Source organism: Anopheles merus, chromosome 3R (assembly GCF_017562075.2).
Source record: "Anopheles merus strain MAF chromosome 3R, AmerM5.1, whole genome shotgun sequence".
Lineage (NCBI taxonomy): Eukaryota > Metazoa > Arthropoda > Insecta > Diptera > Culicidae > Anopheles > Anopheles merus.
In genome coordinates, this window is record NC_054084.1 from 2,144,902 (window position 1) to 2,171,560 (window position 26,659).

General features: G+C 47.4%; 4 protein-coding genes across 4 annotated transcripts in view; 2 read left to right on the plus strand and 2 right to left on the minus strand.

Annotated features, from left to right (window-relative positions):
* Nucleotides 1-835: 835 nt before the first annotated feature.
* LOC121597856 (probable aconitate hydratase, mitochondrial) lies at nucleotides 836-6,311 on the minus strand. Its single transcript, XM_041924063.1, has 7 exons — nucleotides 6,215-6,311; nucleotides 5,955-6,120; nucleotides 3,078-4,537; nucleotides 2,835-3,006; nucleotides 2,335-2,546; nucleotides 1,968-2,259; nucleotides 836-1,897 (listed from the first exon to the last, which is right to left on the minus strand). Exons 2-7 carry the CDS (start codon nucleotides 5,985-5,987, stop codon nucleotides 1,703-1,705), a joined length of 2,364 nt encoding a protein of 787 aa, XP_041779997.1. The 5' UTR covers nucleotides 5,988-6,120; nucleotides 6,215-6,311; the 3' UTR covers nucleotides 836-1,702.
* A 246-nt stretch (nucleotides 6,312-6,557) lies between these two features.
* LOC121597859 (general transcription factor IIH subunit 5) lies at nucleotides 6,558-6,994 on the plus strand. The gene is made up of 2 exons (XM_041924066.1): nucleotides 6,558-6,737; nucleotides 6,808-6,994. Exons 1-2 carry the CDS (start codon nucleotides 6,703-6,705, stop codon nucleotides 6,992-6,994), a joined length of 222 nt encoding a protein of 73 aa, XP_041780000.1. The 5' UTR covers nucleotides 6,558-6,702.
* A 73-nt stretch (nucleotides 6,995-7,067) lies between these two features.
* Nucleotides 7,068-7,635, plus strand: LOC121597858 (zinc finger HIT domain-containing protein 1). Its single transcript, XM_041924065.1, has one exon. It carries the CDS (start codon nucleotides 7,068-7,070, stop codon nucleotides 7,539-7,541), a length of 474 nt encoding a protein of 157 aa, XP_041779999.1. The 3' UTR covers nucleotides 7,542-7,635.
* A 589-nt stretch (nucleotides 7,636-8,224) lies between these two features.
* LOC121597855 overlaps nucleotides 8,225-26,659 on the minus strand; it is a 42,715-nt gene continuing 24,280 nt past the window's right edge. The window contains exons 10-11 of the mRNA XM_041924061.1: nucleotides 19,886-19,961; nucleotides 8,225-18,865 (exon numbers count right to left, since the gene is read on the minus strand). Coding sequence (XP_041779995.1) covers nucleotides 18,631-18,865; nucleotides 19,886-19,961 — 311 coding nt within the window. The 3' untranslated portion in view covers nucleotides 8,225-18,630. The remainder of the gene's footprint in view (nucleotides 18,866-19,885; nucleotides 19,962-26,659) is intronic.

The window sequence follows — 26,659 nt, forward strand, 5'->3', positions numbered from 1 at the left end:
GGACACGGATATCCGGGCTACGGCGGTGGCTACGGACTGTACGGTGGTCATGGACATGGTGGATACGGTCTCGGCCATGGCTACGGAGGATATGGCGGACACGGCTATGGAGGTTATGGTGGATACGGACACGGCGGCTACGGTCATGGTGGATACGGCCATGGTGGATATCCCGGCGGTTTCGGAGGACTCTTCGGCTAAGCTTGTGAAGGTGGCGCTGTGCGCAGCGAAGGATTTCAAATCAACGTTCGGACATCATCATTAGTCACAGCCAAATATACCAAATTGTGTTATGTTTACTTGTTATAAATGTGTCGGCCTAAAAAGAAAACAAGGAAAGTGATGTTAAAAAAATGACATGAAAAAAGATGAACAAAAAAAAGGTTGAAAATCAAAACCAACAAAATCAATCAACTGAAATGTAGCAATATTCGCGACACTGACATACACATTCGTCGGCATTCGTTGAGCCGCCGTGACTCACTCACTCACTCCATCCCATCGTATGAATAAAAACCCGTTCCTGTAACATTAAAATTGCCTTTCTTTTTTACACGTTCACCTTGAGCATAGCTGTGTTGATACTGCATGAAATAGTTACACTATAATTTCGGCACCAAAAAGAGCAAAGGAGTTTTTGCGACGGTAAGAGAGTAGTGCAAAATCAAACATCAACCACCTGGTGACAGTAATCCGCCTCCAGTGTCGCAGTAAATTTGAACTTGAACTTTAATGGACTGTCATATACAGCCACGCGATACGACTTCCGCACAAGGAATCGGCACTGTTTGCGTTTGTTGTTTTCTTTCAGCATTCCACATTACACTGGCATCAATTCACTTGATTATAATCGCTTTTATTTACTCGAAAAACTGCATGCTTTCATTATTATTGTCTAGAGAATCTTGGAAGTAAAATCAAAAGAAAAATGACACGATCGAGAAATAGAGCTGCCGCTCAATCCGTTTGCGCAAACGTTAAGTAAACGAAAGCTGATTAAAACAGGGAAGTGAAGTTTATTCCTCCTCCGCAGCGGGGGAGGCTTCGATTTGAGAGAGAGATACATGCTAATAACGTTCGCACGTGTCAGTGCATCACACACACACGCTCACTTCACGATGCAGCTAAATGTTAAGTTTGCATTCATTGTTGGTTCTGAAGTATGGACAAACCATCATCCAGTATCTTAGGTAATTTGTCGCGTTTTCGTTTTTGTCTAAACATCTTGTTTTTTTTTTAGGTAAACATTATCTCTACCAATCAATTGACGGAGCAATCGTAGGATTTTGAAGATAAGTAGCAGATACAGGGAGGGGATCACTTGGGATCGCGTATGACTATCGGGTGTGTCTGCATTAACGCCTCGGGTCGGGATCATCATTATGCTCTATTTACAATGCTGGCAAACCGAAGCTGCGCGCGACCAAACAACAGGCTTTTAATCGATTCGTAAACAATCACACACACAAAAATGGTCTCCGCCAGTGCGAGACACGAACCGGCGGTTAGCCGGGGTTCGCGTGGACTCACTGTGGAACCAAACAATAGCTGTCGCGGCCTGGTTAACCGCTTGCCACCGTCCCTAGATTGGTGGGCGGATGTCTTGTGTTGATGGTGTCGGTCGTAACGAGGAAGATGACTGGACTGGCGGAGAGGGTGTACTTGGGGGGAGGTCGGGGAAAGTACCATATTGCACCACGCCTTACTTGTTGGCCGCAATCTGCTTCATGCGGTTCAGGGCGCTGCCAGCCTTGAACCATTCGATCTGCTGCTGGTTGAACGAGTGGTTCAACTTAATCTTATGCACCTTACCGTCGGTCTTGATCTCGCAGTCCAGCTGCTTGCCCGGGGCAAAGTTGTTCAGACCCAGGATCGAGATCTTCGAGGTCGGTTGAACCTGCGCGGGAGGGAAAATCGAAAGCACCAACGTTAAACTCCGTTCGATTCAAATCCGTCGCACTGTTTACCTTATCGTAATCGGCGGGGTTAGCGAAGGTCAGCGGCAGCAGACCCTGCTTCTTGAGGTTCGTTTCGTGGATACGGGCGAACGACTTGGTGATGATGGCACGGGCGCCCAGATGACGCGGTTCCAGGGCGGCATGTTCGCGGGACGAGCCCTCGCCGTAGTTCTCATCGCCGACAGCGACCCAGTTGATGCCCTTCGACTTGTAGAAGCGGGCAACATCCGGTACTCCGGCCCATTCGCCCGTCACCTGGTTCTTGATCTTGTTCATTTCGTTGTTTTCGATGTTGGTGGCACTGTGGCAGGGTAATGAGAGAAGGGTACAATTAGCATGTTGGATTCGGTTCCTAAGCAAGTTCCAGCATCCCTACCCAATGAACATGTTGTTCGAGATGTTGTCCAAATGGCCACGGTACTTCAGCCACGGGCCGGCAGCCGAGATGTGATCGGTGGTGCACTTGCCCTTAACCTTGATCAGGACGGTCATTTCGGTGAGATCCTTGCCGTTCCACACGTCGAAAGGCTCCAGCAGCTGCAAACGCTGGCTCTTAGGATCCACATCGACCTTCACGCTGGTGCCGTCCTGTAGGAAACAGCGAGAAAGAGAAAAAGAAAGGGAAGAGATTAAAATATTGACCCATATAACACATTTCCTTCCGAGCGCGTTAGTATCGGAGCGTCGATTCGGCGCATGCCGCCATGCGCTTCGCCGACAACAACTGATAAGATAAGGCCAAGCGATTCGAGTGAAAGGGTTTGAGTTGGGAAAGGAATGGGGGGACCCACTCCGCCCAACAGAAGGACTTTGAACAGCTTCAATCACGTGGCATTCGAGTAGAGCGCGTGCCCCATCCCCCATGCAAACACTTACCGACGGGGGCGCTTCGTAGGTGTCCATGCCGGGGTCGAATCCCTTCTGGGGCAGCTCATCGCCGTACGGCGAGTCCAGCTTGAACTTCTTGCCATCGGCACCGGTCAGTTCGTCGGTCAGCGGGTTAAAGTTCAGGGTGCCAGCAATCGACAGAGCCGTCACCAGTTCGGGGCTGTCGGAAAGGAAAAATCGAAACGTTTAGATATCGCACGATAAGAAGCGCACCTTCCGCGCTCTACCAACCTCGTGACGAAGCAGTGCGTGGCCGGGTTGGCATCGTTACGACCGGTGAAGTTACGGTTGTACGACGTGACGATCGTGTTCTTCTCGCCCTTCTTCACGTCCTTACGGTCCCACTGGCCGATGCAGGGTCCGCAAGCGTTGGCCAGCACGGTGCCGCCGAACTCCTTGAACGTCTTCGCAATGCCGTCGCGCTCGATCGTGGCACGGATCTGCTCCGATCCGGGCGTCACGTTGAACGGAATCTTCGACTTCAGACCGTGCTTCATGGCGTTCTTGGCGATGGAAGCGCAGCGGCCCATGTCCTCGTACGACGAGTTCGTGCACGAACCGATCAAACCGACGCGAATGTCCATCGGGTATCCGTTCTTCTTCGCGTTCGCACCCAGCTTGCTGATCGGGTGGGCCAGATCAGGCGTGAACGGTCCGTTGATGTGCGGTTCCAGCGTGTCCAGGTTGATCTCAATCACCTGGTCGTACTTGGCGCCCGAGTCCGCGGTCAGCACGCTGCCCTGGTACTTGCCCGCCTCGGCCGCGATCGCCGACCGGCCAGTCGAGGCCAGATAGTCGGCCATACGCTTGTTGAAGGGGAAGATCGACGTGGTGGCACCGATTTCCGCGCCCATGTTGCAGATCGTCGCCATGCCCGTGCACGAGATCGAGTCCACCCCGTTGCCCATGTACTCCACGATCGCGCCGGTGCCGCCCTTCACCGTCAGAATGTCGGCCACCTTCAGGATGACGTCCTTCGGCGAGGTCCAGCCGCTAATCTTGCCCGTCAGCTTCACACCGATCACGTTCGGGCACTTGAGCTCCCACGGGATGTTGGCCATCACGTCGACGGCATCGGCACCGCCCACACCGATGCACAGGCCACCGAGCCCTCCGCCGTTCGGCGTGTGCGAGTCGGTACCGATCATCAGCAGACCCGGGAACGCGTAGTTCTCCAGAATAATCTGATGGATGATGCCGGAGCCGGGCTTCCAGAAGCCGACGCCGTACTTCGCACCCGCCGTCGACAGGAACTTGTACACCTCCGCGTTAATGTCCTTGGCGCGGGCCAAATCCTTCTCGCCACCGATCTGCGCCTCAATCAAGTGATCGCAGTGGATGGTGGACGGCACGGCGACCCGCTTCAGCCCGGACGAGATGAACTGCAGCATGGCCATCTGGGCGGTGGCGTCCTGCATCGCGACACGATCGGGCCGCAGGCGCAGGTACGACACGCCCCGCTCAATGTCCTGGTTGGCCGGATCGTCCAGATGCGAGTACAGCACCTTCTCGCTGAGCGTCAGCGGGCGGCCCAGGCGCTTCTTCACCACCTCCAGGTTCTTCTGCAGCTTCTCGTACGGCAGGTACACATTCTGGTCGAACTTGGACAGCGCGACCTTCGAGGCGGCGGCACACGACGCATGGAACTGGCGCTCCTGCACATCGACGGCGTACCGGGCAACCTTGCGAGCCTGCAGAAGTACGGAGAGATGGGAAGGGAAACGGAAGCTGGTTAATCATTTGGTAATATGCGATTACATTCGCTACATTGGAGCGTGGAATTGCATAGAAACGCAAAACAAATCTAGACAGTCGATGTTGATAAGCATAATCAGTGTGAGGATGTTGGTAGAAAACAGAAACACTTTGCTACGGGCGGATGTGGCGGCGTTCGATCTTTTTTAGCACGATTGGTCTTGTTTGACCCGCAAGGGAAGGAAGAATCATCCAGAAGAAGCCGCAATACGTGATCGATGCAAATCGCAAACACTAGCCGGGCAAGAAGGAAGGAAGGAAGGCAGCTGCCGCCGCCGCAACGCTCACGAGCGTGAGGAAAGGTAAACAAAAATAGAAAATACACCCCGCGGCGGGCGCGAGATAGAGGCCGGAGGCAGTTGGGTGTATGTGTGGGAGAGACTTTGATCCGACACGTGATATTGGTGGGGAAGGTGGGGAGGTTTCGGGGGTTTTCGTTCCGTAACGCGCAAAGCAACGTAAATAACAACTCAACCAGCCTACTTAGCCAGGACAGTGCCGTCGAGCCGGCTTTTGTTCCTTCTTTTGCGGTATGGAGGGAAGGGGGGGGGGTGGAAAACCGGTTGCACTTCCCCTTTTTCCTTGTTGGCATTTCGTAAGCACACCCCGTTGGCCTTGAATTGGTGCCCAAAATATGCCACATTCATTGATACACCCTCGCGAGCGTGCGAGGCAGGAGGCCGGCTCGACGTTTCTTATCATTTCGTTTTGTTCCAAGAAGAAACGTCATTAGGTGTCACACGCTGAGAAAAGGCTCGAACGGAACGGGGGGTGGGGGAGGCTTTCGAGCACAAAAAGAAGAAGAAAAGAAGAAGCTTTACGCTACAGTTTCCTGTTATCTGTAATCACTTAAGCCTTTGCGAAACCGGACCATTCAAGATAAAATCAGAACACCCACATCTTACGCTGGGGTGGGAATGGGAGAGCGTAAGGGGAGCGGGTAGTGGGTTAATTGCAGTTCCAACGCGGCGCCATTTAAAATACCTGGAAACCGTTTTCATGCACGTTTTCACACAGATCGTCGTTTCACAAATTCACACATCCTCGCCTCTTCCTGCCTCACCCACAAACGGTAAGCCGGTCGTACGGTGCGGGAAAAGCGCAGAAAGAAGATGGCTAAGAAGAAGAGCTCGAATTTTCTCTTAGTCGGATCGATTATCTAACCAGCCTACTTGATGATGAAGGGGACGATTTTCTTCTGGGGCCAATGTTCTACTTTTCGCAATCGCATACACACACACGCCCATTCACACACACACACATTTCATCAAACTGAACGGCGTAACGAGCCGTTTGGAATAAAAAAACACTCCAAAAATAATTGCCCTTTCCGTGTGTCCTTTGGTACCATACCTGAACGCTCAGCAGACGGGAATACTGCACCATCGTTGCGGCACTTTCTTTAGGTTGGAAAACTCAAACAGCACAGAGGTCAGCGGATGCGTCGGTATGTTGTTCGGTGCAGGCGGAACGGTACGGATGAATCGGAAATCTTCAGCCTTCTCAGCTGGAAGATGAACTGTTGAATGGAAAACGGATCGAGTTAGCCAAACGGTTACACAGGTCCGGCTGCGAGTGCAAAGTGAGACCGAGTGGGAAATTTTTAATGTTACCTAACCAACCCGCGAGAGAATCGAATGAGAATAGTTTTGATGGTCCGTTTTGCGCGGATGTCAGAAGCAGCAGCAGCACGGGCAGTCGTGAGCAGGCGGGTTGGGTTATGTCATGCCGTTTGACAGTTGTGCGTAGATCGCGCATTGCATAGGCATGGAAAGCTTAGCTTTTTACCTTTCTTTACAGCTGAACATGCAAGAAAAGGCTATTTTGTTTATTAAAAGTTTATGAACATCACGGAAATTTTGATTTTTGTTGTAGTTCATATAAAAATATCGATGTCAAGAGTGCACAACATGGCGGTGAAGAAATTCAGAAACCTAACCTGGCTTTCTGCACATTTCCCATTTGACGTTTTGTTCCGTCAAAAACGCCGTGCGAGCGATTTGTTTACATTTCCTGCGATGCAATAAATTGGTGAAAAAACAATCTTTCGGCGATTAGTTTATCGTGCAATCGTTGATAAAACAACCCACAGTACTCAGCAATGGTGAATGTTATGAAAGGCGTGCTCGTTGAATGGTAAGAATCATCACTTTTCCCCTTGAATACCTTCCGCCGTACTCAATAGCTTCTCCCTCAATCTCCACAGTGATCCGGCTATGAAACAGTTCCTACTCCATCTGGACGAAACGCAATCACTGGGGAAGAAGTTTATCATACAAGATTTGGACGAGAAGCACCTGTTCATTTCGGTCGAAATCGTTGAAGTACTGCAAGCCCGCGTGGACGATTTGATGGACCGCATCAGCTTCCCGCTACACGAGAAAGAAGCTTAAATCTACCATCCTGCCGAAGCCGTAACACTCACTACCAACCCGTAAACAGTCTCGTAAACTCAACTCCAACAAGATGGCCGGTCGCGAATCGGGACGTATCCGAGAGGCAGACAAAAAGCGAACCCTGGACGATGCCGCACGCCAACGACGCGCGCGCAAAGCGCTGGAAGCACTCGAGCAGGACAACTTCCACGAAGACCCGCACGCTGACCTGGTCATGTCGAAGAAGGTGCCCAAATTCAGCGACAATCTCGATGGCAGCGGACCGAGCAAGAAGAAACACCGCCGCACGAAAGGGGCCGAATACTATCGCGCAAAGTATCGTAAAACGTTTCCACAGTTGTTGGATGAGGAACGGCAGCAGCGACCAGATCCGCCGAACTATTTCAGTGCCGCTGCACCCGCTTCCCGACTGCCCGAGCGACACTTTTGTGCGGTGTGTGGATTTCCCTCGAGCTACACGTGCACCGCTTGCGGAACGCGATACTGCTGCGTACGATGCTTGGGTACGCATCAGGACACGCGGTGCTTAAAATGGACCGCTTAGAGGACTTAGAGTGAGTGAGTGTGCCGGAAACGGAAGGTATATTGTAATAAACTGAAATAAATTCTCATAACTTAAACGGAAAAACACACACAAACACTGAGCTTTGCTCCATTTGATGATGTTTATTTGGCATCCTAAATATGACATAAAAATTATTGAATTGTCTAAACACGGTACACGTTCTTGCTGTCGCCGCAATCGCTTGTAATTTCTGCCCATGCCTTTCCTTCCTTCCTTTGAATAGTGAAGTGTGCGTCTGCCTTTGATACACGAGCGATCGTACATATCCGTGTGTATGTATATTCTATATGTATATTTGACGAGTTTATATATATCTTTAAACTGAAAAACCAATTAAACACACGTTTCCATTTCGCTTCGTCGTCCACCTCAACGAACAAGTAACATTTTGCGATTAAATCTTAAATCCTCCTCTCAACCCGTGCCCCCAACACTGCCTCGGGGCAGTGGAGTGTTCCGTACCCATTCTTTACAATTTCCTAACTAACGCGCAACATTGAACGGGGAGTTCGATTTTATATCCTTTTCCATGTGTCCAATTTTTTTTTATAATATATCCGATAGCATGTGAAACTTTTCTCAGCTGTTCACTGGCTTTGTTCTATTCTCTGTGTTTAATAGTTTAGTAATAGGACTGTTTTTTTTTCGTTCTTTCTCCCTTCGTTTCCAAAGCCCTGATAAATCGATTATACGCTTTGGGGCTTTTCCTCCCATTCTGCCACTGGCTTTTCCTTTTTTGTGTGTGTTTAATTCTGCAGTGTGCACCTTCATTCGAATCCATTTTCGAAACCGTGCGTTCGACATCCATAGGGTGAGTAGTAGTGGTTGTAGTACGGGTAGTGGCCATCAGTAGTAGTAGTAGTAGTAGTAGTAGTAGTCGTACAAAAAGTGTGGTCTTCAATCCAGATTTCCTGAATCGTTTAATAAAATGCGAACCCACATTTTCCACATTTCCCTTCGTTTTGTGCGTGGTTCGCGGTTATGCCTCTGGCTCAGTCAGCTCGTTCGCTTCCTGGAAGCGCGCGCTTTTTTTTATATGTAATTTTGTACCGCTACCAAAGCTATATAGGTTTAATCTACGCTTTCAGGAAATGTGGACTATTCGCTATCAATTTAACTACGCTACGCTACACTTTTGTTCGTACATTTTTATTTTCCCCGCTACCTTCCTCGCCAGTCCCTCGCCCCGGGGGGTGGTTTAACTAATAAAAGCGAGGGAGAGCATCAGCAGCGTTAGCAACAATAGGAACAAGCACGCCACGCATATCATCATTGCCGCGGTCGATTAAGCTACTAAATGTGCGTTGTCCAATGGTAAAAATAATAAAAAAGAGCGGCCACTATCACTGAACAACCGGCGGAAGCTTGCCACAAAAATGCATTTTATGCGTTTTGCGCGTGGGATGCGAAAAATGCGCAACAGAGAAATGCGCAGGAAACACGTGGGGTGTATAATTTATCACCCCGCCCTGACACCTGCCATGCCAGGGGTGGGCATAATCCGGATGGATAAGCATCCACGAACACAATCCGGTTATCCGCGGGTTGAGCTTTCTTCACACCTTCCCACTTCCCCTTTTGGCCACATCGGAAGCCACGTGAATAAATAGGTTTAAAAAAAAGCCGTTAAAGAACGAACCACACAACAGCAAACAACACTGCCTCCGAATGAGGGTGGCGGTGGCATTTTACACGGGGCGAAGCATTCAAAGTGCACCCGCTGCGTGTTTAATTCGATTCCATTAATGCCCCCAAACGGATGCAAATGGACGCCATCGCGTACACGTTATGCTGGTTAATGTTGCCGTCTAAAGGAGAGACAGAAAAAGACTAAAATTACCCCATTAAAGCGTACGAATGCAATGGATGAAAATAATGCATTGGAAAATGGGAACAAACACAAAATTCTTGAAAATACATTCATACAGGACGATGCAACGCGCTCGCTTGTTTTTCCCCCTCACACCCGTCGGAGCATTTTCCCATTTTTGTCTGTTGCCATAGCATTCCCCGTACTTTTCATTCCACAAAGTAGCCACTAAAATGCAGCCGACTATGGTGATGCTGCCTTCGTCCGTCAACTGCATTGTTTGCTTTGCGTTCTTTTCGCGCTTTCTCTCTCTTTTTCTATCGTTTTTAGCACATGTTTTCTTACTCGCGTGAAAAATATTTCCACTGTAATTTCATTCATTTGTTCCATTTTTTTTTCGTCATACATACAAACACAATCACACACAAACACCAGTTCCCGGATATCGAATCGAATTGTTTGTGCTCGTTATGTGCTGTTTACTTTTTCTCGTTTTCCCCCCATTTCCATTTTCCCACATAAGGTGGCTAAAAATGCTGCTTTTTCCACCACACTCCGCTTTTTTGTTGCCGATTTTTGCTTCATTTGCTCCATAACAAGTGGGTTCACTGTTGCTGATATGTTTATAATGTACACGTGTTCCAGACTGCCTTCCCTTCTCTTCCCTTCTCCCGCAAATGCAAGCTTATTATTATTATTATTATTATTTTTGCCAAACTTTTCTCGCTTCATTTTTTTGCCTTCATGCTTTCTGGTTTCGTTGTATGCATTTTTGCAGCATACGCATATACTTTTTGTTTAATTTTCATGAGCACACTTCCCTTTTTTGTTGCTACTTTTCTCACCTCGGGCGATACATTTATACAGCGATAGTGCTGCCTATCTCGGCTCGTTTTTTACTCTTTCTTTTTCAACCTTCCAATACACCCTTCCATCATGCAGTGCAGTGCCATTTTTTGCCTTTAATTTTCCCGCTTCCTCCCACAAATTGAACAAGTAAAAACGGTACACGGGACTCGCGCGCCGCCGCCGCCAGTTGTTCCTCTAATTAAACACCGAACACACGTCAGAATGCACATCGTCAGCCGGCACATTTCACACTATTATCGGGTTGATTTTCACCAACGTCTCTTTCATTTTTTCTCTGCGTATCTCCCCGCAGCTTTTGGTTATTGTGCCTTTTTGTATATGTTTAAATTATGGGCAATTTCTTCACTTGTTTGTTCACTCGTTTCTTCGTAAATAACATTTAATTGGTCCTATGGTTACGAGAGCATTGTTGTGCCAACGTTCCTCCTTTCCCTTCCCAGTACACCATTGGCTTCCTCCCCCTCATGCACAGTGTGGGAGGAAAAAGCAGACTCCCATCCGGTTACCATTTTCGCAGCCGAATTCAATTTTTGGGCCTTTTTTCCCCTCCGATGGTATGATGGATGCACACACCCCGAAAAGTGCAACGGAAATGCATCAAACGGGCTAATTTTGATGCATTATTTGCGCTGCAGCGGGCGCATGACGGTGCAACCCTGGCTCAATCAGTGTTTGTGGCTTGGGAAATAGTTAATTAAGGACAGTAATTGCAACTAATGTGCTTATTGGCAGTACAGATTAGGTTTGATGTGTTGTATTGGTGTGGAAATATTCATTTCAAACGGTTGTGGTTGGGTTCCCCCCCCCCCCCCCGGCAATCAGCTAGCGAGTCAACGATAATGAGATATATAATCGCTGTTCAGATATATAAGTGCTGCAAAATGGCAATACTGTTGCACTATAAAAACGTATCAAAAATAAAAAACCTCAACACAAATAACGAGATGCGTAGAATAATGCTTTTCCAAACAAACTCAACAATTTTCTGCTTTGATAGTGGAAAATATTACAACAAACACACACACACTTTTTTTTGTATTTCCATGCATTAATGAAGTGCATTTCAGCTACCGTACCGCGTTTTCCTGCAAAAGCTCTCCAGCAAAGCCCATTGCAGCGCGTAAAACTCATCCAACAGCCCTTCCCCGTACTTCACTTTGTGTGAAAATTGCAATTCCCTGCACACACTGAGTGATGATTGGAGAGTTTTATTGCGTGTGGTGTTGCCCTGCCCTACGGCCCCACAGCTTTGTTCGCCTTCCCAGAAAGCAAATGCATCGTGTTGAATGGTAATGAGCGCTCGTGAAGCAGTTCCACGGTTTCATACGAGAATGGAAGCCAGTTTCACCACACACACACCATCTGGTGCACACCTCTGTTTTGGCCATTATTTTGGTGAACCTCCACTACGAATTTCCACCCCAGGAACGCTTCAACAACTGGGGTTTCTCCCGGGCAAGAATATTGGGCAAACAAATTGATAATAAATTCCCCCCCCGGGGGGGCGCCGTTCGCGATGTTCCGGTGTTTGCATATGGTTTCGGTACTGCCCTACCGGCTTGGAAAAGCCACACGGACGCAAAACCAGACGAACGAACAGCGTCGATGTGTGCAATGTGCAGTTTTATTTCCCGCGTCACGGCTTCCGGGCGCAACAATGAAATTAAACTCCGTTCGAAAGTTCACACAACCGTACTCTGCGTGTGTGTGTGTGTGTTCACCGGATAACAAACATCCGGCGGGGGGGGGGGGGAGTGAGAAGGGATCGCGAATTAACGCGGTTCAATAACCGTAGAAGGTTATAATTGAATGTGTGATTTCATTATTTCGTCCTTCGTGTCGCTCTGGGCACAGAAAAAAGGGAGAGAAAGACTCCGGAGAACGACCCTTTGCAGCTTTTCTTTCAATTCGTTTTCCACATACACACACACATCCATCGAAATCGGCGAATAATCGAACTGGAACGATGACGATTGCTTTTTATGACGTACGAATCGCCAACGGGGTCCCGTCGGGCAACATCGGGACTGGTTGTTGTAGCGCCAACCGCCAACCATCAGCCAACCATCGTTGGAGCCATTTGCCCGCGCTACAATGCTTTTCTGATGTTGTGTTATGTATCTGCCTGGTGCTGGGGTGTGGTATTAATGGGTTTTTATTTTATTTTGTCCCTTCTCAACTTTAACCTTCCATGTCGTGTGATTCCATGCGGTCAACCACCAAGGCGCCTCCACCACGCAATGTCAATTTGGAATTACATCCAATAAATTATGGGCCAATTTTGGTGCGCCAAATGAGCCATTAATAGGAGTCCGGAACCAATCCGGGAACCCGCTCTATCAAATTGCTTGTAACGAGAGTTTTTTTTTATTAATGTAAAATGTAAAAGGGAGATTTCAATTTCCCATTGTAGGGTTTTTTCTTTCAATTAAATCTCCATTTTTCACATTAACAACTATAATTAAAGCTTTCAAGTGTGTAGGTCGAAACGATCGCCCGTGTAATGTACACTTCCGTTCAATTAGACTCATTACACCCGTACGAGCTTCCCGGTGGAGACGCCCAGCCAGCCAGTCTGACTAACCGAGCTTGCGAATGTGTCCTCTTCTGATTGAATTATGAACCACCATATCGCAGTTTTAAGTGACACTGGGCTGTGGAAAATTGCTTCTCCTTCTATTAGCAGCGCCTTTCACTAACCCACAAGCAAACAATATAGTCTTTTTGTGGGGCTCTATTGAATAAAGGACTATAAAAGCGACATTTTTCTATGCTGTCGCTTTTTTCCATCTCAATGTAAAGGGCGAAATCGATTGCGACTGGAATTTTCAATCGAACGTAAGACACGAGACATTCATTGGAGAGTTTTTTTTTCGAAAAGAAGCTTCTACACCTGCCCGGATCGTGGTGCGCTTTCGCCTAGCAGCACCGGGTTCAATCCGTTTATGATGCTCATTTTCACCCGCGTTTCGTCTCGTGTAATCGGATAGCAGCTTACATGGAGTGGTGGATGCGGCGCCATCAAATAGCGAGAGCAAATAAAAGCACCCTTGCCTGTGCGCCACACAGTTTAGCCACCGTGGAATGGCAAACGGTCAAGAATGCCAGTCGTAGAAAACAGAACAGAACGGGAAGGGGAGGGAAAGGGCCATGGAATACGATCCGAACGACTGTTCAGATTTTGGAGCAGATTCCTCCCATGCGGCACACCACCACCACCACCACCTGTTGCTTCCCAAGGGCGATGGCCAAAGCGGTGACGACAACTCGTTTCTGAAGCTGCGAGGAAAAGCGTGTCTTTTAAGCTTTCCATCGGTTTATTTTTATACCAGAGTGTGCTTCAATGAATGTCCCCGCCGTCCTTATGGGACAGGTCAACCACTAGACCCCGGGGCGCACGTGCTTCAGGTGTCTTTGCACTGTCCCACGGAACACACCACCATTGGGTTTTTTTTACCGAGAATTCCATTCGACTGGTTAAACTAACCGTGAAAATCATAAATATTAACTCAATTGTTACGATTATGTTGTGCCATTCTCTGTTTCGCTTTTTCGCGCGACAATGCACACGCGAAGTGAAGTGGATATTTCGTGCCAGTCTTTCCCCCCTCCCCACACTGGTGGCCATTTATATCGCACCGAAAGGCACGATTGATAATGGGGGTTCAAGTTGGTGGGTTGGCGATGGATTCGATGTGCTTCATTTGGGGAACTTCTTTTGTTAGCTTCAAGCTATGTTGATGCACACACACACATACACACACACACACACTCTGTGCCCATGTTGATGGTGGATGGATGGGAGCAAACACGTGTGAAGGAGGAGCCTTTTTATTGTGGAGAGGTTTCGGCTTCGGTTTGGCTTTGGCCGGGATTTTATTTATCCACGTGTAGCCATCATCGGCGGATTTGTTTGTTTAAGTAGGTCAATTGTTTTAATGCGAAATCATCCTGCGAAGGATGAGTGATGTGTGTGTGTCTGTGTGTGCGTACGGAACGGCTTTTTAACTCGATGGGTTTATTATTTGACTGCCAACCCCCGACGAAAAAGCCCGCATGCAATTCAAGCGAGAGGTTTGACTCAGCCAAAAAGCACTCGACACGGGTGCGGTTTGTACTTCATTTGCGGCATAGAGTTGCAGGCATTATCTCAACAGGCCAAACACGATCGATAGTGTTTGATAGGGGGAGAGAATAGCACAATGAAATTTGCACCCCTTTTTTAAACAGCTGTACAAATTCACAAATTTCGCAAAAAAAAGGCTCCCAAAAAGGTTGGCCCGATTTGTATTCAAGTGCGGTGTGTTCATGGGAGTTGCTGCACTCAAATAGTTGTTTCTAGCGGAGAAAATCGTACCTGTGTTTAACGCTATGATGCCTCCTCCCCCTCCTCCCCCCCCCCCCCCGGCACACAAAAAGCTCCACGCAGCACACGTGTGACAAGGTGAAAACTTTTTTAATTATTCACCCGTTGTCGGTGCATCCGTTCCCTCTCCATCCCAGTCGCACGAATGAACGAGTTTAATCCATTTTCGAGACACAATACAGGCGACCAAACTACTGGCAGCCAAAATAAAGCCATAAAAAACACACGCCACACACGCTACACTACAGCATCGGTGGAAACTTGTGCATCCTCTTTATATATTGTTAGAAAATAGACAGCCACATGGCCAAGCTTCCGGTTGTTGGGCGTGTGGTGCCTGTTTGCCCGGAATAGTTTTCCATCAACCACCACCCTTCCATAATAATGATGAACCGTTTCGCACGAAACAGCACAAAAGGTGCGGTATGCAGCTGCAGACAAACTATTTCGTGTCATAACCGTCGAAGAGCATCGGGCACAATGTTGTTGCGTGCGCTTGGGAGGGGGGAAAATGCATACCGTAAACTACCACAGCATAAGGAACGGGGTCACTAAAGGAGCACAGAACGGGTTTGATCCTGGCCAGTAGAGTTTACAATAATCAGCAAAGCGTTACACTTTCCCAGGCCACACAGTACACAGCAATGTGCTTTCGGGCGATGTCTGCTGTAGCTGTAAAATCTACTCGAGCACAACAACAGACACACACACACAATATTCGACAAGTTTTCATTGTATACGGACGAAAGCTTTGGACGATTACTTTCAATTAAGCTAATTTATTGGTTCGTGTTTCGGTGTGTTTGGCCCCTGCAATGTTGGACAAAAGGGAGGACCGACTCTGGAAACGATTGAAGCCGAGTGTCCTCTGCAGAGCGACATGGCGCACGTATCGTGGATTAATTCCCACCCGACGAAGAGGCAGAATGGGAAAAAGAAAGCACTCCTGAGCGCTGAGTAAATGGTGTGGTGTGGTGTTGGGCAAATGTGCTGCCAGCAAAGGCGGAAGACAAACGTGAGGTCAATTAAATTGGAGTGTAATGAAATTTTGTAAGTAATTGAAGCGTTGCGACCGTGAATCGTGAGCTTGATTGGTTTTTCCTTTTCCTTTTGGGCAGTGGCGCTTAGAATCGATAATTGGTAATGATGAAAAATTGACTCAATTTGGTGCTAGCATTTCAGTGTGGAATTGAGGGAAAGATTATAAACAAAAGAAAAAGCTACTATTTAATTAATGATTCTAAACCAATCGTCAGCCCCGATGATTAGGTCACGAGTGGCAAACGGACACACACACAAAAAAATGTTCCAAAGTTTGACGACCCCTTTTGGCTCATCAAAAACCCCCCGCCCCACCCGTGAGCTGATAATTCTTCAAAGTTTAAATTACGGGCTAAAACAACTGACACAAAAAAAAAGAAAAAGCCGCAACACTCTCGGATGAAACTTTTGATCGGACCAAAAATGTCAAAGAAAGAATCATCCGGGAGGATTTCGTTGCTCTTCCCCCATCTTTTTTTTGGCTGAAATGTATTCTGTCCGCTTCCAGAGCTATGTCCAAGGTCCGCTCTTAGAACACTTTTAATTCAAATTAATCTCATTAATTATGCAATTACTAATCATAACTTAATCCAATGTTGCTTTTGTGCTTCCCAGTGTTTCTTTTTCTGACCAAGCTGGACAAGAGATCATCCTGACGTACGGGTACGCAGCAAAGGATGAACGGGATTGGCCGGGTTCTGTTCACATTTTTGAGTAACAAAAAAAGAAAGGGGTGAGGATAGGATGTAAGTGTATGCAAAGTGAAGCATAATGTAATTCTCATCCGGTCCTCATGTTGGGACGCACTCATCGTTGATCGAAAGGGCAAACTACACACACAAACCCCAACGTTGAACGTCTGCTGGCAAATGATGCGCTCGGGCCGCTGGCGCACTGTCTTACGGGCGATATTTTTATCACTCCACTCACGCCACCGGTGTCCCTTTATTTGGCCCCAAGGAAATGATTGTCCTTTCATCTTCTCTTGGACACTCTCCCTCTCTCGTGTGACGAGACGGGGATTTTAAGCGTCCAGGAGCCCTGGGAAATCAACGTTTGTCCTGCCGTGCAGGAGTAGAAATTTGTTACACCCGTGCTAGTATAATCCCCGTCGCTTTGAAGCCCCACTTGTGGCCACTGTCCAGCGCAATGCCCAAGCCAAGGGGACAAGCGTGTGTACACGCAGCGGACCAAGTGCCGTACAACACACCCTGCAGCCGTACCAAGTCGTTTGTATTTTAATTAAACCCATTTTCCGTCTTCGTTAGTTGCCCGTCGGTGGGTGTGTGTTTTTACATGTTGTAGCTCAAGTGGCTGTGTCTGTTCTGTTCTGCTGTTTCCTATTTTTTTTTTTGTGTGTGTGCGTCGTAGCATCGGATCAAAACGGGAAGCTCACACAAAAAGGCGTTCACCATCCTTCGGAGCTTTCATCCGGTGGCAGGAGACTTTTATCCTGAGCGTAGCAACACAGCAACCCGCTCATAAAGCAGTTGATGGAGAGAAGTGTATACGGGTGTGTGTGTGTGTGTGTGTGTGTGTGTGTGTGTGTTTTAGTGCATTTTTTAGAGGAAAGATGGGTCACTAATGCCAACCACTTGCAGTAGCAGCAGGTGCATCCAATGGGATAGGAACACGTGTTGGTTGGTTGTTTTATTACCTACTTTGGTGAAGCAAGCCGACATTCCATTCCATGGTTTCCTCTTTTTTCTATTGTTGCGATGGGTTTATTTAATAATAATCTCTTTCAGTTGCAAGCTTAAAGCTCATTAAAGCTGCAAATGCCCAAACTGCCGGAAATTATTGAACATGGCGCAATTGTGCATCGCAATCACATTCAAACTCGCCCGTTATTATTATGCCCACCCTTTGGGAGGCTTTAAACACCGTATCCATTGAATTGCAGTGCCCTCGATGATTACATATTCACAAACCATGACACCACAACCATAGATCGAAAAACTGCCCCCCTCTTTTGACCCTCTTACCCCCTGTTAAAACTGCGCGCGATGCATTTATGTATATCCATGCCATGCTTAATCACCTTGGGTTGGTGTTTTAATTAGCTTTTCCACCGAAATTCCACCGGACACCGCACGATGCACGCCTTCCCACACCGCGGACACCGCAGGGAAAATGCAATGAGTCTTCTGGGAAGGGATTTTTTTTTTCAGTGTGTGTGTATGCCGTTCGGTCGCTTCATTACTGCCGGTGCCTGCCGGAGGAGGGCTGTCATTCGCGGTGCATAATAATTCCTGCACGCTTTTGCACAATTTTAAGCCATTTCTCATTTGCACCGCTACTTATTAATCGCTACCGGTGGGAAGGAGAGGGGAGTAAGGGGGAAGGAGTGAGAGGGAAGGCGTGTGGGAAATCCAGTACACACTAATCTACGGTAGTAGTAGCAGTACACATGCCGAGGGAGTCGAGGGAAGAGATGGCGACGGTCTAATAAATGGTCTATAGCGTGTTTCTCTTCCTTTTTCTCTCTCCTTTTGCTTTCCGTGCTCTACCGGAATGCAACTGTGCTCTAGAGGGAATCTCCTACACGTTATCTTAGCTCTAATATGCAGCAGAATGAATAATAATGTATACATAATTTTTCCACCTCAAAAACAAAAGCATGCCCCGATTTTCCATTCCAGTCTTCCTTGAACGAAGACGCTTATTAAATGTTCCATTTTTTCACTCCCACCACACCTTGAAGGTGCATTCTTTCTCGCTACTCGTTTTAACCAGTTCCTACCATTTTAACCTCCATCTACCTGCGATGGCTTGAAGGAGCAGCTTACCTTTGGGAACCTGTTTTCTACACGTTTCTCCTTGCAAAAAGGCATTTCAATAAGATTTTGCTCGCAATTTTCCTAACCAGTCCACCAGTATTGGCACCACTGCAATAAAAAAAACGAGCAACTGCTCAAATATCACCCGTGACGCGTTCATTCACCGGAAGTTCCGTGGGTCGCCGTGGGTCTGACATCCCATTAACTGTTGGTGGAGCAGTTCGCGTGCTCCTCCGGTCGCACCACTGGGGGAATTTCCTCGTACGGCCGCACGCCGGACAGGCGCTGATTCTCGCGCACCTTTTCCACCTCCTCGAACACCCGCAGCAAGTTCCGGCCGGCCAGCTTTTCCAGCTCCTCCAGCGTCCAGCCATCGCCCAGCAGCTCGGCAAACAGGCGCGGATAGCTCGAAACGTCCTCCAGATCGTGGGGTGTGCTGTTTTGGGAGGGAATGAAGCAGAGAGAGAGAGAGAGAGAGAGAGAGAGAGAGAGAGAGAGAAAAACACACAAAAAGGACAAAGAAAATTTATCGATGTGTGTTAGAGTCGGCGGTGCTGTTTTTTGTCACTTGGGTGCGTGTTTTTGTGTTGCTCTTGGAAAGGGCGCTTTTCATTGTGTTTTTAAGGAGGCTGTAAATTCAACGCGAAAGAAACCCCGAAAGAAAAGTACAAGCAACAAATCTCGCACGATCTTCGCATGAAAACCCCTCCGTCCCGAAGAAAGTGGCCCATTAAGCCGCGACATACGAGGCGTTGAGACACACCGTAATCATATTTTCTTCGCATTTTGGCTTGCTTTTTTTTCGCTGTTTTTATGGGATGGGATGGAAAGGCTGAAGCCAAAAAAAAAAGAAGAAGGACGGAAAGAGTTTTTGCCAACAGTCATTAAACGAACGCCGCGCCGAATGGTGCGTGAATCTTCTCCTCGGCGTCCTTTTGGGGGGGGGGGGGGAAACGATGGGCGAGGGGTCAATTTACGAGCTCTCTCCGGCTTTAGTTTTCGTCGAGGGACACCAGAATGGAATCACTTTTTTATTTCCTCGCTTGGGAGAAGAAGAAAAAAATAGAAAACTGCATCTTTCACACTCAAACGACAAGATGGCTAAATGATGAAGGAAGCCTGAGCGAGCGGCTTGGTGTTTTTGTTTTTTTCTCCCTCTCGCCGCCCCGGAGTGGTCTTCGAACGTTTGGGTCCTTGAGCTTTTATAGTGTGTCTATTGCTGTTTTAGTGCGCTGTTTTTATGGCGCAACCGGAAGCCTCTGGCAAAGATTTGGGTCTGTGTGTGTATGTCGTTTGCTCGTCACTTGCGGAGCTAATGAATGGTCGCGGCTTAATAAGCCGCTTTCGAGGCGTTTTGGTTTATCTCTCGAGGGCGCGCAAACGAGATTAGTTTTACGAATATTTCGGAACGTTTGAAATTGGGTAAAAAAAGAGCGCTATTTACATGTACACTTACAAATTAATTCCATCATAGCCGGCACCTAATCCAACGTGGTCTACGCCAGCGATTCGTCTGATGTGATTTATGTGTGCTGAAACGAGAAGATGGAAAGCTTTTTTTTTAAAATATACCAAAACTCACACATTTCGAGGAAATGGAAACTCATTTCGGTAAGTAATGCAGCTTCATTGTGGGTAATTTGTATTCAAAAACACACAAAGTCGCAATCAGCACGCAGCCTTTTGCAAGCGGACAGAGTAGTAGTTGGTGGACCCTTTGGTAGTAGTGCAAACGACACCCGCGAGACCATCGACAGCAAACGACATTCCAAACCCAAAGGCCAAAACGCACCAGCACCATTCATCATTCCATTCCAACGGCATCGACACTATCAACGGCTGGCCGACACTTCCCATTTGCTGGTGCGGTGTTCCTGAGCCATACAATACCGGCTTCGTTTATGAAAAGCTGGTCAACCGAGACCCGTTATGCACGGTCAGACATTTCCGAGCGAACAAAAGCTCCCCCAACCCCTCCGACCAAGCAGTAAATGGCAAAAACCAGGCCACCGGGCTACTAAAGGATGAACACACAGCAGTCGATGCCTTTTCAATGACCATTCGGAGTGCATTCGAAGTGACATTCTTCCGATTGCTGTCGACCAGACCAGGGCCAAGGACCAACCGGACAGCGTGTGGTTGGTTTTTGCTGCTTCATTTTTAGTGAACATTTTTTTGAAGGTGAAGAGAAGACAAGACAACTTTGCACCATTTTCACTTTGAAGTGAATTTTGAGAATGGGGAGGAAAACCCCCCCAAAACCAAAAGGACCGTGTATGTGTACGTGGTGAGGAATAGAAGCAAACCGACTTGCCCCGTACGATGCCGACCCGCGTCTCGACAGGAAAGTGGCAGCCTTTAGCACATTGGCGATGCATCATCGAAAGTGCACCGGGAAGTGTGTGTGCAAATACACACACTCAAGAGTGCTCGAGAGAGATAGAAAGAAAGCACACAAAAAAACGTGCCAGCAGCTCGAGCTAGGTCACATAAACACGGCAACTTGCCGACAGCTACAAGGGGCCACTACAGAGAGAGAGTGTGTGCGGCCGTGTGATCTAACAAGAAAGACCGGGGAAAATGCCGCTGAGAGTGGCACGATTCGCGCTTTCGACAAGCAGGAAAACACCAAAACGCGTCTCTCGACGACCGATTGTGCAACCGACGGCGGAAGCAAATTGTGAACGATATTATAAACCAAGCCAGAAGAATTGTGCACGTATTTAGGAGCGGCCCGGACAACTACAGAACGAATAACGATGTAAGAAGGTTGTCTGTTGAGTCGGGATAAGCGAATGCTGGAACTGGAAGGTACAGAAGCAGTGCACAGAGACACACACACACACACACATTGCCATCGAATGGAAATGCGTCGCTTTCACCTACCGACAACACCATCACCAGCGCAGCACAGTGCTCGAGTGGAAAACATTTTCTTTTGCCTGCGCTTCTTTACAGCTCGGTAAGCATCAAGTGAGCGTCGTTCTGCCATCAGGCCAAACGGAAGTGTGGCCGTTGTGGGTGTGTGTGTGTGCTCGGTGTTTTGCCAACGTTTTCCCTTCCACCCCAACTGATAGGGAGGAGTGCACAATGCTTATGCAGGCTGCTTTTTGCGCAACCTCAACCGATGGCACGTGCAGTACTAGTAAGGGGAAGAAGCCCTTGAAGAGACGACGGCCCGGGTGGAAAACCCGTGTACACTCAAACAGGCAGCCGCACCATACCCATTGCCTGGTTCCTTATTTTCCACCAATTTTCCGAGTGTGGTTTCTGGCTTTCATGGAGCGATAAGTTTTACGATGCAACACCACCACCACCACCACCACCAAAGGAGCTGCAGGACGTTTGTTGCACGTGGTGAGGTAATTATGTTTTGTGCCTCGTGTACAAAAGCAACAGGAGCGTGGTTGAAGAGCCAAAAAAAAAAGGATAGGTAAGGGCAATAAAATTGTGCACCAGCTAGTCGGTTTTTGCTGTTGTTGTTTGTTTGTTTGCTCATTTCGATGCTTTCCCGGTGGGCGCGCGAGACCCGGTGTGGAGAGAGAGAGAGAGAGAGAGAGAGAGAGAGAGAGAGAGAGAGAGAGAGAGAGAGAGAGAGAGAGAGAGAGAGAGAGAGAGAGAGAGAGAGAAAGGAATCCAGCATCCCGGAGATGATTTAGTGGGGCGCACTTTGGCTGGAAAGGTGATTAGTTTGTTTCATTAAAACTTTACGCGTGTTGAGACCAGGATGGGAAGATGCACTCTATTACCGTATGTCGAAGGATTTGAACAGGCGTTGAACGGGCATATTTTGTACATAAAGAGTTTTAATATTTAAATGTTCGTTTTCAACCAAACCCCTGAAGCAAAGAAATGTATTTTTTACATAAATTTCTCTCCTTTTCCTTTCAGCAAAGCGTGATTTATTCCCCACCGCTTATCTGCTTGCTGCTTCAGCGCACAAGAAAAATGGAAGCTTTTTTAAACAGTGAAAAACCATTGCCAGTGAATTCCGTTTCGCTTATTGTGTGTATAATAAAGTACAACATTCTGTACAAAATAATGTAGCAAACCAGCCTGACGAATGTTCGTTGTTCTTTTTGCATTGACTTTTCCACTCCAATGACAATCCTTTTTCCATCCTCCACCACCCCAGCGAAAGGTGTGATTTGCCGAGGAGGTGCAAAAAAGAAGCTTCTCAGCACACTCAGCCTTGCGGTGTTGCGTCTAACTGTGCTGTTGCTTCCGCTTGCTTATGTACCACCGGACGGACAGTCTGACCGAGGACCAAGGCCGCAGCCGAGGGACTACTGGTGGGATAAGGGACATGTTTAACCGCATGAATATGCATATAACCTTCCATCGATAAATGTCACTTCGGAAGATGTATTAGCTTGTTGCTCTGCTCCACACACACACTCCGTAAGGGACAAGAGCGGACGTACCAGCATAGGAAAAAAAGGTGCCCACAATGAATGTTCCAAGAAGAGGTTGTCCTTCTTGGCACTGGCATCCTTGGTGTGCGTGGAGGATATTGCTTTCACAAGCCATTAAAGACGAGTTGGCAGCGGTGGCGGATTTAAAGAGCACTTTAAATGAAGCTAAGCAATGAATAATGAACGGAAAGGGCGGATGGAACGAGACGCTCTAACGTGGCTGTTTGTGTGATGTGTTTCGATTGATTTAAAGTGGGAGCCAAAAATGAGGATACATTTTCAAAATAAATCCGAAAAAATGTCCCCTAACAAAATCGACCACTCAATCCATCCAACGACCCAACGAACAGATACTTCAAACTGCAAACTTTCGTCTCCAAAACAGCATTTCAGCAGCTTAAAAATCACAGAAAATCGACGAAATCCATCCCGCCCGCCTGTCCATCCCGCCCGCCTGTCCATCCCGCCCGTGCAGCCCATCGGCACCGTTTTATTGGAATAAAGTTTGAGCAAATTAAATTTTCATTGCATAAAAAATTCAAATTTCCTCTCTCGCTCACCGCGCCGCTACACAGCTCGTCCAGGCTCATCGCAGCTTCCGATGGTTGGAAAATTGTCGTCTTCCAGCCATTCCCAAACGGTGGTTTGCCGTCAACGGCAACGTCATACAGTTGGTTTTTTTTGTGAGTGAACCTACTCGTCGAGTGAAAGTTTCTTATGTACGAGTGCAGATAAATACAGAGGTAAAATGGTAAGTATGGAAAGGAGAAAGGAACAGCTCTTGTACCTTTTGCTGCATCTTTTGCCACTGCTGCCACTGTATGCGCCTTGCTTTTTCCCCTTAGGATAGAAAAGCTAGGAGCTGCATGCCAACCAAACACTCACCGGAGGCTAGCGGTGGAAAGTTGGCGTGAAAATTGCGATACTTCTAGCCACCAGTTCCCCAATGGTAGCTCTCCTCTGCGCTGTGGATGCAGCGAGTCTTTTGTGCTTGTCACAAAACTAAAGTTTGTGTTGCAGTGTTGTGTTGCGCTAAACCCGAGCCGAGCCGAGGCGTAGGGAGGTACATGCAAAAACGAAACGCAAACGAAACGACAAACCTTTTGGGCCAGGTGACGACAGCGGGATTGTGTTTCGGGAAGTTGGAATCAGAATATACTGAAATCTAGAGTTTTTTTTCGTTTTCGACTAAAACGAAAATTCATTGGGTGCGATCGAGAGGGAGTGGTGCATACTGGTGCATCGTTTTCGTTTCGGAGGGCCCATGAATAATGCAATGCTGTATCGAGGAGGGGCGTACGATGCGTTTAGCATACTCGAATGGCGAATGTGTAACGCGTACAAAGGTGTGTGGGAATAAATATTTTAACAAATATTATTCACTGCACGGCGTTGTGCAGCAGGCACGAACGGTGCATATGTTTTCTCCTTTCGAGCGTTTGAGAGCGTGTTTGTGTGCGTGAATAAAAGCCAACATAAATGAAATCCTCTCTAATGACATAAAAAGGAAAAGTGCTTGGAGCAACTTTGCATTAAATCCCCGAAATTATTGTCCTCGATTTCATTTCCGCCACTCGGAATACGAAATGAAATAATAATGATTATCATTACGGACTGCGACACGCTTCAAATCACTTCAAAGACACACAACACCAAAAACGGCCTCGGCCGATGCGATGGTCCTAAAATGCGATAAAAGTTAAAATCCAGCCAATCGTGGATGGCTGGAAACTCGAAAGGAGCGGGAGAAAAAGGCAAAAACTGCCAATTCCACAATTCGTAAGAAATTTAATTCCTCACCCAATTAACGGAAATAATGCGCATCTCCCTCCGACTCTCCGTTGGCAGCCGGATTTAAGCATTTGTCTTTGGAGCGCTGCTGCCGAAGTGATGGCGATAGCCGAGCGAAAGAAAATATAAAACACAGCCAGCCAGCCAGCCAGCCAGCGATAAAAATCACTTTGCTAAATATTCTGCTTCCGGCGACGGAAGTCGGAATGCTCGGGCTCGTGCCACCCGGCCGGAGTGGAATTTGGGCGCGCTCGTGGAATCGGTGCCAGAACGCATCCCAATAATTTGATATCGGGACGAATAAATCTAAATTTAACTTTTAATTCAGTTATCAAAACAAATTATCACACTTTGCTTCCACTGTTTTTCCCTTCCGTACGTCCTTTGGGGAGGTGTGTGCGATGGATTTTGCCTTCGGGCGAATGTATTTTCTCATTTGGTGGTAAGATTTTCCCTGGGACTGCTAGCAGCTGCCTCTGGGAGAAGGAGGAATGCAAACGTTTGCCTGCTTTTTGAATGTTTCCAATTCCTGCTCGCTGCTGTACAACATCTTGGAGGGAGGAATTCATAAAATTGTACTGCTTTTTTAACGATTCTAGTGGTGGTGGTGGTGGTGGTGGTGGTGGTGGTGGGAACAATTTGTCAGAAAATTTTTAAAACCCAAACGAAGGCACACAGGGAAGATATAAATGTGTCGTTTTGTTAACATTCCTCCCCCAAACACATATTCCACCAATGCCAGTCAGACCACGAGAAGAAAGGTCATAAAATTTTAATTAAACGACACATCATTTTAGAACATTTCATTTGCATTCCTGGCATCGTTCGGCGGCTGGGTGGGAGCGCTTTTTTGCTTTGATTTGGAAAGCTTTTTGTCGTTTCCCCAACACATCAACAACTGAATGGAAATAACAAAAAAATCCATCACCGTCTCTGAGTGGTATGTTTCATGTCCCAGGGTATTTCAATGCTCTCAATGTGTTCCTTTTATGTTTGTGTGTGTGTTTTTGTCTAGTATCGTTTAAAAACGGAAGCAAGATGGTGGAAAAAAAACATCCAGCATGTGGCTCAATGACTCCCCTCTTTTTGCTTTGAAGGAAGATGGGGTTCCCCTTACGGGTAGAAACATGCTTGAATCCTCCAAAGAGGCAGCTTCAATGAGAACCCCTCACAGCGCTATAATTACTGGATGAATTGTCGACCCAACCGCTCTCTTCCAGCTGGGTGATGCAAAAGAATGCCCTTTCGAATCTCGCACCATCACATGAAGTCACGACCGGAGGAGACCCTCCAAAAAGGAGGCTCTTCATTTGGTAAATGGGAAGCAATCTACAAATTCTTGCATGTCCACTGCACAAAGCATGAGCAAAACCGGCGGAAAGCTTGTCACACGACCCGGCATGGAGTGGCCTGGTAATTTGCTGCTGGAAAACTTTGAACGAGAGAGCGTGCAGCATGTAACGGTGTAAGGGCAGTTAATCGTCTACAGGTGCAGGTGCTTAATTTTTATGATATTAAAACGGATAAAGCGAGCATTATTAGACGAAGCTTTAAACGAGTTAAAATAAATGATCGTCAGAGAGAGGCCGAAGCGGAGGTTAAATGTTTTATAGCAGACCTACATCCATCTGGCATGGCTTGGAGGGGAAAAACATTACAACTTCAAGATTTGCATCCAATTCGAATTCCTGTTCTCGGAAGGCTGCTGGCTTTATTCTACGTTTTATTCGTGCGAGCTTTTTGTGCCATTTTATACGCATTTTTGCCATTCCACACACCACAATGTAAGGACCGTCAGCTTTGGAAGGAGCTTTTTATTGGGATACTTTTTGAAACGCTCGTAGGCTACCATTGGTAGTGCGGCTGAGGGCATTGCAAGAACCAAGAACCTACCAATGTGGAACAATTTTTCTATTCCACGAAAGCCTGTTCACGCAAAGTACTTCAGCTGCATGGAGCGTGTGTTTTACGATTGAATTGATATATTCTGGGAAATTGTTTACTACACGTGTACAGTAAGCTTT